This window comes from Narcine bancroftii, chromosome 11 (genome assembly GCF_036971445.1).
Source record: "Narcine bancroftii isolate sNarBan1 chromosome 11, sNarBan1.hap1, whole genome shotgun sequence".
Taxonomy (NCBI): Eukaryota; Metazoa; Chordata; class Chondrichthyes; order Torpediniformes; family Narcinidae; genus Narcine; species Narcine bancroftii.
This window is the reverse complement of record NC_091479.1, coordinates 21,693,536-21,706,598: the sequence shown is the minus strand read 5'-3', so window position 1 is coordinate 21,706,598 and position 13,063 is coordinate 21,693,536. Positions and strand designations below refer to the sequence as shown.

The following is a 13,063-nucleotide window of genomic DNA, read 5'->3' as shown; positions in this document are numbered from 1 at the left end:
TGATGAAAGTATCCTGTAGACAAGTAAATTATCCCAAAATATTTACATGCATTTAAAATTAGTGTGTGTGGCTATTATGTACTATACGTACAGTCAGATAATTAACATGAACCATGATTTTATTTGTATTCAAGTTAATTTGTTTTGCAGGAATAATCATGAATCATCTTAAAGTAATTATTTTTATATTTCAGATGTTTCTACAGCACAATCATGAAGGATGTTATTCTCTCAGTCTCAGGATACGACAGACTTGCTGTCCGCACTGTACGAGTGAGTACCTGATAGTGATGCAGTTGAACACTTTCGCCGTTGATTTCCGCACTTCCTACCGTGCCCAGGCCAAAGCATCCTGCCAGAAACTGTAATCTGACTGAAGTGAGCAAAGAAGCGGAGTGGAACCATGAAGCCAGGCAACTGCTTCCCATAAACTGGCTGCCCTTCTCCTCCATTCCCGAAAGCAACACAAGGATTTGATGAAGCGCTGCTAGCCGAAGCTAAAACAAAAAAGTTTAAAGTTAAAATCTACATTGATCCTTTAACTTAATATCAATGACAAATTCATTCAAAATAACCTGGATATAATGCCAATGAACATCTTTACCATTATTCCTCTGTGCAAATAGAGAGATTAAACGTTGTGTGGTCTATAAATTGAATGGATCCACTTCAAGTAAATTCACTAGCTGGAGTGCCAGCTAGCCACCCCCCAAAAAAATCAGGCAAGGTCGGGTCCAAGTTGTGTGTGGTGCAGAATGGGAGAGCAGCAGGGACATGTGCAGTGGGTATTTATGAGATGTAAGGGATTGGAGAATATGGACGCAACCTTTGGGACCTCAAAGGGTGTCAGCACAAGTGTCAGGTCATTGGGATCAAGCTAAAGAATGTGGAACCTGCCTACATTTCCATCCTGTTGTAGAGTTTTATATTCAAATTAATGACACCGCACATAAAAACGTAGTGCCATTGGATCCAATTTCCAGGTTCCCCATATACTCTGCAGGAGCGAACAGTTTAATATTGCTCCCAAACTTATCGCCCCTCCCTTTTGCTCCACGCATCCATCCAAGATGGTCTCTGAATGTTGAGAATGTTATCTGCTGGCTCACAGACCCATCCAAGATGGTCTCTGAATGTTGAGAATGTTATCTGCAGGCTCACACACCTCAGGAATTATCTCCTGCACTTAACTGTATCAACTCAGAATTAAAATTTATTGTCATGAATAAGTCACAAAATTCATTGTTTTGCGGCAGCGTTACAGTGCAAACATTTATATAAACCACCTTACAAAAATAAATTAAAATAATGCACAAAAATTCAAAGTAAGGCAGTGTCTTTGGGTCATTGATCCTTTCACTGTCCATCCCTGGTGGGGACAGCAAACAGAATGCAGTTCCATCCAACAAAACAAGCAAGTCTGCAGACGCCTTGATTTTCAATACACAAAGTTGATGGGAGAAACTCTCCGCAGGTCCCGCAACGTCCAAAGGAAACTAGAGTTTCAGGCCTGAGCAAAGAGGGGAGGGGGGGGTGGGGAATTGCTGTGAATGGAGAGGGAAAGGGGTGGAGAGCTGGAGGGGTGGGGAAGAGAAGTAGAATGGGGAATAGGCAAGCAGAAATCAAAGAAGTCAAGCCCAAAATGTTGGTTGTGCATCTTTATCTTTGCTATATAAAGGACACTGTTTGCCCTGCTGAGTTTCTCCGGCTTTGTGTGTTTTTATTTCACTCACGGTGTCTGCAGACTTCCAGGGTTTACTCTTGATTTCTATATTCTCCAGCATCAGCTTAGAATTCACGTGAATCAACATGGACACGCTCCACCGTCATTGCTGAGCTCACGTTTTACGAAATGAGATGCCAACGAGAACCCCCAGCTACTTACTTCAGACCTCAGCTGCTGCTGCTCCATTGCAATGATGATGGCTTGAGGGTTGGAGGACATGTTTTCTTCAGGCTCTTTAAACGCAGGCGAAGTCCCCACGCCTCCACTCACAAAACTCACAATGTTGTCAATAAATGTGTGGGTTCCAAATGATTGGTTCAGATCACGTTCCAACATACTGGACAAGTGGGAAGTCTCATATGATAAATCTCGGCTGTATTTCAACCATGTCCAAGAAGCTCTCAGGGAATCAGTGCTGGAAGGAGGTCCTGTGGAGTACAAAATAAGGGAAATAAGACAACCAAGTGCACAAGGGTATGCATAAACTTCTACTGCGCTCTCATCTTCATGTTCTGTCCCAAGCAAATCAATAAACAGATAGTAGTCATGCATAAAGCATATTTAAAAACAACACAAACTGCCAGTTTATTCCAAACAACAGAATGTTTGGTGCATTGTGGCGAATGGGGGAAGGGGCTGAAGGAAGGACAAGTATTGGCCAATGGTGCAGCCTCCTACTTAAAAATGCTAAAATGTTTTTGCAAATGTGGAACAAGCTCGTGGCAAATCTGAACAAAGTTATAAAAGCTTTCAGTAAGGGAACATGAGGAACTTTCTCTGCAAACCAAACGCAGGTAAATGACAACCATAGCATCTGATCATTGTATTCTGGGAAAGACAGTGCGCAGCAAAGATTGCAAGATTGATTCCTGGGCCAAAGCGTGTTTGTCCTCTGAGGAGGCTGGCTCTATATTTGCAAGAGATTATATGAAGAAGAAAAAGATAATTTCTTGTGGGCAAGGATTCTGAGGAAATGTCTTGACCATTCAGGACCAAGACAAGAAGAAACCCCTTCTCCCAGAGGGTGATAATTTTTGGAATTTCCCATCCAGGGGAACTGCAGTGAATATTTAATATCAACAGGTTTTGGGGCATTAAGGGAATGATGGGGAAAATGGCATGGAAGTTGAGGGATCTGTCATAGTCCTACTGAATTGTGCAACAGGCCGGAGGGTGACCTCCTGCTTTAATGTGATACAGTGCTATAGCTGAAAAATTCCACCAAGGCAAAGCTGCACCATCACAGATAACAAACCAACCCCACTGGCTGAACGGATGGGACAAACCAATGGTGCTACAGTTTAATGACAGTATGCATTTCATTGCCATAAAATACATGGGCAAGCTATAAGTTTTAATAAAGTTAAACATGCCATCATTTACTTGCTTGCAGCTCCTCTTGTTTCTGGGACTCAACTGGCCAACAAGGAGTAAACACACTACCGCACAAAATCAGAAGACAAAAGGAGACGTTTGATACAACACACGCTTGGAAAATTCATAACTGAAGCAGTTAAGTGTGTCAGGCATTAAAAATAACCGTGAAATTTTGATCAGCCATTAGAAAGAACAGTTTAAACTAACTGGAGAAATAAGTGATGCCATGTTACACAAATTCTCGTCCCCACATAATTTAAACTTTATGTACAGTGTCCTCTATAATGTTTGGGATGGACACCTTTTTACCTTTATTAGCCCCTGTGCTTCGCAGATTTAAGTCCACCCGAATTGTGCTACTATATCCAAATTTAAAATCAAAAAAATTAATCTGTAATTAAAAGTGTACATTCCAGATTTTATTCAAGGTTATTTGCGTACGTTTTGGTTTGACCACGTAGAAATCACAGCACTTTTTATACATAGTCCCCTCATTTCAGGGAGCCATAATATTTGGCTACACAGGTGTTGGTGAGTATTCTGGTATGTTTAATTTGCTTCACTGGTGAAGGTATAAGAGAGTGAGGCTTGCTTTGAAGCTTTTGATCACCTTTGAAGCCGGCAGCTGCCATTTTTCAACACGAGTTGCGCCAATGAAAGTCCAAGAAGCCATTATGAGGCTGAAAAACAAGAATAAAACGTTAAGAGACGTCACCCAAATCTTTGGATGACCAAAAATCAACTGTTTTGGAACATCATTAAGAATAAAGAGTGAAAGGTGAGCTCAGTAATTGCAAAGGGACTGGCTTTCTGAAGAAGACCTCCACTGTTGATGACAGAATTCTCATCAGAATGAAGAAAAATCCCCAAATGCATGTCCGACAGATCAGAAACACTCTCCAGGAGACAGGTCAATGAATACTGTCTGCAGAAGACTTCATGAACAGAAATACAGAGGCTACACTGCAAGATACAAAGGTGGTTCTGGTTTGGATCTTGGGAAGTTTCTTTATGCCTCCAAACTTTGCTCTGATACAGGTTAAACTTGATCTCATCTGACCACAAGGCCCTTTTCCAGAATTCTGCAGGCTCTTTTAAATGGTAAAACTGTAATCTGGCCTCCATTCTATTGCAAACAAGCGGATCTTTCTTGGAAGACCAGTTCCTTTGCGATTACTGAGCTCACCAGTACGCTCTGTCTTAATGATGCCCCAAACTGTTGATTTTTGGTCATCCAAAGGTTTGGGTGACGTCTCTTTCTGTTTTATTCCTGTTTTTCAGCCTCATAATGGCTTCTTGGACTTTCATTGGGCCAACTCTGGCCCTCGTGCTGAAAAATGGCAGCTGCGGACTCCAAAGGTGATCAACTTGTACCAACGAGGCAACTAAATGTACCTGAGTTGAAAAAAGTAAAAAATTCCATTATAATCAGAAACAACTGTGAAGTCAAATATTCTAAACATATGGTGCCCTGAAATGAGGGGACTATGAAATAAAAAGTGCTGTGATTTCGACATGGCATACACAAATAACCCTGAATAAAATCTGGAATGTCCACTTTAACCGCATGTGAATTGCTTGATCTTAAATTTAAAACTGTGGAACACAGGGGCAAATAAAGGGAAAAAAGTGTCTTTGCTTCAAACATTACGGAGGGGCACTGTATATGTTATCAAGCATTAAATGAATAATTTGAATACATAATTGGGGTAAAGTTAGGGTTGACTCAAAATTTACTAACTGTTCTTTAACATTCTGCACAAGTCACGAAAGATGCAAATGCCAATACATTTTCTGAACACAAAGGCTATGATTATTGGGCCAAATTAAGCAGCTGGATTAGTAAATCAGGCATGACACAGTGCTAGAAATTACAGGCAAGGCAAGAGAAGATTCTTCAGATTTATTGTCAGAGTACATACACCTACAACCCTGAGTTTAAAACTTAAAATAATCCAGGTTTTCTATAAATAAATTAAACAGAAATGTTCAAGGGTAATCCTAGAAATTCCACTTCATGCCTGCACTAACGTCCAAATTACAAAATAAATTCTAAAGAACCACATGTCACACTCACCATGTTTTTGCTGAACTGATGCTAAATCCATATCCACATTCCTTCTGGAGTTCTTTAAACAAAGTACATAGAACAAAATTAATTCAAGTCTAAGCAGTTAACCACATCAAATGCCAATGTTATTTTAGATTAAAAACTAGTTCCATAATTTAATTGCTATAAACAAAATGAGGGCAATCAGTTTTAATAAGTCTTTTTAAACATGATTGAAAATTGAAGGTAATGTAAAATTACAGCAGCGCAAGTCGGGCGGGCGAGGGGGGTGGAGACCGGCAACACGAGTCAGGCGGCCAAGGGACCGAGACCAGCAGCGCAAGTCAGGCGGCCGAGGGACCAAAGACCGGCAGTGCGAATCGGGCAGCCGAGGTGGGTGGGGGGGGGGGGGGGGGAGACTGGCAGCGTGACTTGAAGGGGGTGGGGTGGATATAGTAGCACAATTCGGGTGGACTTAAATCTGGCTTTCCGAAATCCGGAAAAATCCAAAATTTGGAACACACTGTCCCCCAAGGGCTCCGATTGTGTTCCTGCATATAGTTATGCTTTTGGGAGATAAATTAACATAACATAACAATTACAGCACGGAAACAGGCCATTAGGCCCTTCTAGTCCGCACCGAACCAAACACCCCTTTCTAGTCCCACCTCCCTGCACAATGCCCATAACCCTCCATCTTCTTCTCATCCATAGACCTGTCCAACCTTTTCTTAAATAATACAATTGACTCCGCCGCCACTATTTCTCCCGGAAGCTCATTCCACACGGCTACCACTCTCTGAGTAAAGAAGTTCCCCCTCATGTTACCTCTAAACCTCTGCCCCTTAATTCTTAACTCATGTCCTCTTGTTTTAATCTTTCCTCCTCTTAACGGAAATAGTCTATCCACATCCACTCTGTCTATCCCTTTCATAATCTTAAATACTTCTATCAAATCCCCTCTCAACCTTCTACGCTCCAAAGAATAAAGACCTAATCTGTCCAATCTCTCCCTATACTCTAGATGCTTAAACCCAGGTAACATTCTGGTAAACCTTCTCTGCACTCTCTCCACTCTGTTTATATCCTTCCTATAATTAGGCGACCAGAACTGCACACAGAACTCCAAATTAGGCCGCACCAACGTCTTATACAATCTCAACATCACCTCCCAACTCCTATATTCCATGCAATGATTGATAAAGGCCAGCATACTAAAAGCCTTCTTCACCACCCTATTCACGTGAGTTTCTACCTTCAGGGAAGGTTTGTTAGAGTAGGTCATTGCAAACACTTTAAAACAGATCTTATTTAAAATACTGGAGCTCTGCCCCATGCTAGACATATCGGCTTCAGAGCTTTTGGGAGCTTCTGAATAGTGCTCAAGAGACTTCACTAATGGATTTTTGTTTGCAAATGGCAACAGATGAAAGAGCTTGCCAGAGCCGCTGCTGTCTGGAAGAGAACTTGCTGTTCTGAGAGGGTCATGTGGTTTTGTAAGCAGAGAGAGTCAAACAGGTTTTTCTCTTAGAGAGAGAGAGAGAGAGAGAGAGAGAGAGAGAGAGAGAGAGAGAGAGAGGCAGACAGACAGACAGATCACTTGTACAGTGTTACAGCCACCAGACAGCAGCTGGGACTGGAACAGGACAAGCTGGCAAGCTTTTGGAAAGCTCCATGTTGTAAGATGGCCTGGTCAAAGCCCTTGTGGTTCATGCAACAGGAGAGGACTGGGTGCCTAATGTTTCACTTGGAATAAGTGCAACAAAAAGGAACTCTGTGGTTAACTGAAAGAAAGAGGTTATCATCTGGAGAACCCTGAGGGGGCAAATTTCATCAGCATGACACTGAGGTGACTGATTAAAAAGGAACAACAAATCTCTCTCTGAAAACCAACAAGAACCTTCCTGAGCAGTAACCGTTTACCTTTCAAGCACCAGAGCCTGGTGAACTTTATACATGTTCAATTCTGTGCACAGTATAAGAATTGCCTGTAACCAGTGAACTTGGAGGAATGAGAAGTGAGATTAGACTGTGAACCAAAGAACTTTTCTGAATTTACACACACGTTACACGCACGTGCGCTTAGAATTAGAAGGGGGTTAAGAGTTTGATTCTATTTTCATGCTTAAAGATAATTAAAAGCAAATTTTGTTTAAGTAACCATTTGTCGTGGTGAATATCTATTGCTGCCGGGTTTTGGGGTCCTCTGGGCTTATAACAATCTGAAGTAGCTTTGTGTGCTCACTGGTCTTAGCTTAGTTAAACAGTAAAGTCTGTAGATGATGTGATTGCTGTGCGTTGATGAAAGGCTTAGGCCCAAAATAGTTCTGATAGATGCTGCATGACCTGTTGAGTTTCTCCAGTACTTCTGTGTATTGAGATGTAAATTAGTCGTAAGCTTTATTTGGTATGTAACATTAAATTAACAGCTTTGAATGTGAACTTTTATCTGCGTTGGGGAAACCAATAAATGGTAGAAGTTAGACAAATGTCAAATCAAAAGGCAGGAGAGTGGGATAATAGATGAATGGATAATAGGGCGGTTGATCATCAAAAGGTGAAAGGATATTTCCCTAATTGGAGCTCCTCTTTTGCTTGAACTTACTTATCCTTATCTTAAGATTCCGAATCCAATAAATCTAGCAGTTTTTTTGTTTACTCCTGAGATTTTTGAAATGTCCTGAAACATATGGGTGATTCAGCTTCTTGAACTGGTGCAATCTTTGCAAGGTGCATCTGCAATTCTCATCAGAATGGGCCTCGAACATTGAGGAAAAGCTGCTAATGTGTTCACGTTTGGATGGCGTCTGACTGGAAGGACCCAGAGACGCCACATTCCCTTAGGGGAACTGCTAGGGTCATTCAGAACTTCAAAATACCCAGCAGCCAAGTCTCACAGTTGGTGCAATTTTTGATGCTCCAAAACAAAAAACTGCAGGACCACATGATCCATATCAAGGCTACTCTAGTTGCATCTCCAAACCTTGTCACCTTTATCACCGATGGCATAAGGATAGGTACTTCAGTTTTTTTTTTTAAACAGACCTTTTCAAAACAGTCAGGTTGAATTCAAACCAGCACCAGCCCAGAGGCCACTGATTTCTCAAGCTAACATTCAGTGAAGCAGCTCTTATGATTGAAATACTCACGAGAGCACATCCTTCCTCATCAGATTCAGGCTGAGACAAGTCTGATTCACTTCTTGATTTTGTCAGTCTATAGCCAGAATTTGTCTGCACAGAATGGGTTTCTGCTGTCAAGCTTTCACTCCTGGAACAAACGAGTCTGGTTATCGTGGTCTCCACAAGTTAGATACATACTTCAGGTATGTTGTATCTAAAACATACTGTCACATCGCTTAACATTGAAACACATTTGGATAGTTCTCATCAGATGTAATTAACATCAGCACACCACTTCCTTAAATGACTCAAAAATTCAGACCGTTTGTTAAATTCTACTTAATTTTTTTTAAATATTTCGACATACTGCCCGATAACAGGCCCTTGAGCACATGCTGCCAAAATACCGGAAACCGGAGCACCCCGAGGAAACCCACACAGACACTGGGAGAAAGTACAAATTCCTTACAGACAGCATGGGATTCAAACCCGAGCCACTGGCGCCGTAATAGTAGATACAGTTTTGACATCAAAGAATCTGGAGTCCTAATTCAAAAAAAAAGATTCTCACTGTTCTGAGGTACTAAAAAAAAGTATTAAGATGGATGCACCTTGTTTTTATTTGCAGTGGTATTTTGGATATCTTCTAACACTGAATAGAAGTGATGGGAAAGGGTGAGACAACAGCTGTCTTCATCACTTGTGCAGAGGGTTCAGCTAGACATACCCAGTAAACTTTCTGTCTGAGCCCAGAGCCCAAGGTCTACAAGACACCATTTCAAGCATTGTAAACTGAATTATTTTGTGGACAGCCACAAATCTTACAATGCAAAGCCTATAAATGATCATGTAGGAGGTAAAATAAACCATCCTGGCATGCCAAAATCCCTCCACTGAAAATGCTCGTGTTCCACTTTGGATATCAAATAGGTACATGGTGCTGAGGACCAAGCTTTGAATGTCTTTCGTGATCTCTCCTTTTCAGTGCAAACGAGATTTTCAAAAATCTTGACCAACTCGAGCTTTTACAGTAAAAGGCTGACAAATAGTCAAAGGAGTTTATAAAGCAAGACTTGAAGATCTCTCAAAGCCTGGCATCCATTCATGATTCAGCTCTTCAGTTTTAGGTGTTGTAGCTAAGAACCAAATCTTTCCATACTTCTAGACCAAAACTGCCTTCAGCAATAGTAAAGAAAAACCGTCTATAAAACTCGGCGCTAGGATTTTAACGTTCTCTATTATTATGACCTTGCTCAATTAGCTTTGTTTGAATCAACAAATAAAGAGAAAAAGCACTTTAAAATAGTGGTGTGTTACTGTATTACAAAAGCATCAAATTCCAAAAATGGATTCTAATTTACTGCAATTGTATTTTGGGCTGAATGGAAAAAAAGGATTCAATATAACATTTAATTTAACAGAGAGAATTTCCCCCTCCGAAGGTAATAAACCGCATATGATTGTAATACAATTCAAAGCTTATTTTGTTAATCTGCCACAAACCGCCAAATTGATAGAATACATTTCTCAGTTTCCCGTAGTGGAAGTAGGTGCCAAGCTAGTCCAGCACTTTCATAGCTTAGTTCCAGGATGTTTTGATGTGGACTGTCAGTATTCCTCACAAAACATTTGTTTGGTGGCATCTGATCCGGATGGACAAGGACCATGCAACTTTGGAGCTGAAGCCTAGAACATTGGGCGGAGTCAAATTTTGCACAACTTTGAAATGCTAATGTATCATGAAGCTTGATAAAACTCTCTTATTTCTCTTCTGTAGCCCTGCTTTTATATCCACCCAAACAAAATAACAAAACAATAAGGAACTTGGGGTAAAAAAAATAATGGAGTACATTTTTTTTAATAACACTATGGCGATACCATCTCTTCACAGGCTCCTGATGAGCAACAGGTCCAACTGCATTAAGCATACGTCAGATTAAAAATCCTATTTATTTATTTAGACCCACAGCTCGGTAACAGGCCATTTTGGCCCCCGAGTCTGTGACGTCCAATTTACCCCCTATTAACCTATACCCCCGGTACGCCTTTGAACAGTGGGTAGAAACTGGAGCCCCCAGAGAAAACCCACACAGATTCGGGGAGAACGGACAAACCCCTTGCAGACAGTACGGGATTTGAATTCCAGTCCAGTCCCTATCGCTGGCGCCGTCAAGGCGTTGCACTAACCGCCAACCATGCCACCCCTAATATCATAGCAGAGGGATTAAAAATCATTTTTATAGAGATCATTAAGCAAATAGTGACCAAATATTCAAAAGAATGCAGATAAAAACAAAAATGCTGGTGGAACTCAGCAGGTCACGCAGCATTCATAGGAGATAAGGGCCTTCTGCTTCTCTTCTCCTGACTGGAAGAGGCACCCAGCAATTTCTGCCGATTGCGAATCTGTCAGCCTAACAGCAGATGAAAGCATATTTCGTTTAGTATTACACTTGTTTTATTACATGACAATAAAGGAATTTTGAATCTTTAAGAAGGGCTCAGTCCTGAAACATTGGTTATATCTTTATCTCCTATGGGCGCTGCAAGACTTGCTTGGTTCCTTCAGCATTTCTGCTTGAACTACTTTGCAGACTTTCTTATTTCACTTCATGCAAAATAATGCAATAACTTTCAATTATCAATATTATATCTTTATCTCCTATGGGCGCTGCAAGACTTGCTTGGTTCCTTCAGCATTTCTGCTTGAACTACTTTGCAGACTTTCTTATTTCACTTCATGCAAAATAATGCAATAACTTTCAATTATCAATAGTCAAATGTACATCAATAAAATAAACAATAAATTCTACATAGCATAAAAAAGTGCTGATGGAACACCACAAGTCACGCAGCAGCCATCAAATGGAGTGATTTGCTAAGTTTCTCCAGAATTTTTGTGTACTGCAATGTACGTAAATTATTGTTTGATCCATCTGGTTGACATTCAAGAAACTGCTTTGATGGTATTATTTAGAAAGAAGTTGCTAACCTCGTCATAAAACCGAGTCCTTCGTTAATTCCAGAAACACAAGGCCCCTTCAGGCCCTCATCTTTTTGGCGCAACTCCTGTATGGCGGGGGTGACACCCAGAATTAATAGCGCACAGCGATGAATAACGGAGTTGCACGCTGCCGTGTAATGGTCCTGCCCTTCTGCAAGTCCAGTGCTGACCCGCCGCTCTTCCCTCAGCTGAGATGGTGGATCATCCAGCCGGACAACTGGCCCACTGCCAATTCCAACAGCGCTGCTCATTCTCTCCCGGTCTCGGCTCCGAGCAACTTCACGGGCTGATAGGAAACATTGAAAGATTTCTGTAATATGCAACACAAAACACAAACAAACACAACAATCATTAAAAGCTAGCACAAGCAGTGCCAAAATTGAGCTGAACTTATTTTTGCGGCACAAGCAAAATACAAACTGAGGAAGGGGAAAAACATGAGATTCACATGTTTTAGAATGCAGACGAACCTGTATCACTATTTAAATACATTGTGGGAAATAGTCATACAGGCTTAATGGCACCGAGAAGACAAAAGCTTTTAAAAACAAAACCTCTCATATCACAAGCATCTCATCATGTTGAATTAACACTGGTTTGTTATTTCAGAGCAAGATTACTTCAATTTTGAAGTGTACCAACCCTTTCGTTAAAGAGTTCAAACTTTAATACATCATCTCATCAGCAAAATCAAATTCAGAAAGCCAACATCATGAAAATCTATCGCTCTATCTACAAATTTAATCTGGAATTATGTGATTAAAATTCTCATCCGAATCCACAGCCTCTCTATTAATGCATAGATTACAGAGATTACATGGAACAATGCAGCACAGTACAGGTCCTTCGGCCCTCGATGCTGCGCTGACCCACATATTCTTATCAAAAAAATACTAAACCCTTCCTACCTTGTAACCCTCTATTTTTCTTCCATCCCTGTGCCCAAGTCTCTTAAATGCCCCTAATGTTTCAGCCTTCACCACCACCCCTGGCAAGGCAGTCCAGGCACCCACAACTCTCTGTTTAAAAAAAACTTACCCCAGATAACTCCCCTAAACTTCCCTTCTTTCATGATGTACAGATGTCCTCTGGCATTAACTAATCTTACCCTGAGAAAAAAGGCACTGGCTAGCCACTTTATCTATGCCTCTCAGAATCTATTAAATCTCCTCTCATCCTTCTTTGCTCCAAGGAGAAGTCCCAGCTCTGCTAACCTTGCCTTGTAAGACTTATTTTCAATCCAGGTAACATCCTGTCGTTGTCCAACCCGATCGCCCGCAAACCCCGCCCTCCCGCACACAGGCCTGAGTAAGGATTATGAACTTTAATCTCAGGATAAAACGATCTTCCAATAGTTTCATGTCACAGTGATAAATATATTCCTGGTTAAAAATGGTCCTGCACCTGAATACAAGCTCATTAGGCATAAAACTTGAAAAGTGTGTCAATCAAAGGATATCTGTACCAATGGAAAAAGGGCATGGCAAATAACCCTGCTAGAGTTCATTTGATTGTTTCAGGAATCATGTCATTCCCCCACATTCTCAATAACCCTCAGATTTTTACTATTCGACAGCACACTAGCAACATTTGACAAATCCTCTAGAGAAATATTATTTATTGAATATTTTATTTCTCATTTGTTAATGCTTCTGGAAAGAGTTTATCCAAAACTATTATTAAACATTTATTTTAATAAGAAAAAGTTTAACATTACATATGTTGAAAGAAGAGAAAACATGCAGATGTTGTTGAAAATTTTCAATAAATATTTAGTTCAGCCC

At 40.8% G+C, this 13,063-nt stretch overlaps 1 protein-coding gene across 9 annotated transcripts in view; it reads right to left on the bottom strand.

The window, feature by feature from the left end:
- herc1 (HECT and RLD domain containing E3 ubiquitin protein ligase family member 1) overlaps positions 1 to 13,063 on the bottom strand; it is a 221,413-nt gene that overhangs the window by 132,621 nt on the left and 75,729 nt on the right. For 8 of the 9 annotated variants that reach the window (XM_069902884.1, XM_069902890.1, XM_069902891.1 and 5 more), the window contains exons 23-27: positions 11,268 to 11,589; positions 8,303 to 8,423; positions 5,181 to 5,232; positions 1,886 to 2,154; positions 282 to 497 (exon numbers count right to left, since the gene is read on the bottom strand). In XM_069902884.1, the coding sequence (XP_069758985.1) occupies positions 282 to 497; positions 1,886 to 2,154; positions 5,181 to 5,232; positions 8,303 to 8,423; positions 11,268 to 11,589 (980 nt within the window). The remainder of the gene's footprint in view (positions 1 to 281; positions 498 to 1,885; positions 2,155 to 5,180; positions 5,233 to 8,302; positions 8,424 to 11,267; positions 11,590 to 13,063) is intronic. The other variant, XM_069902888.1, reaches the window with a different exon arrangement.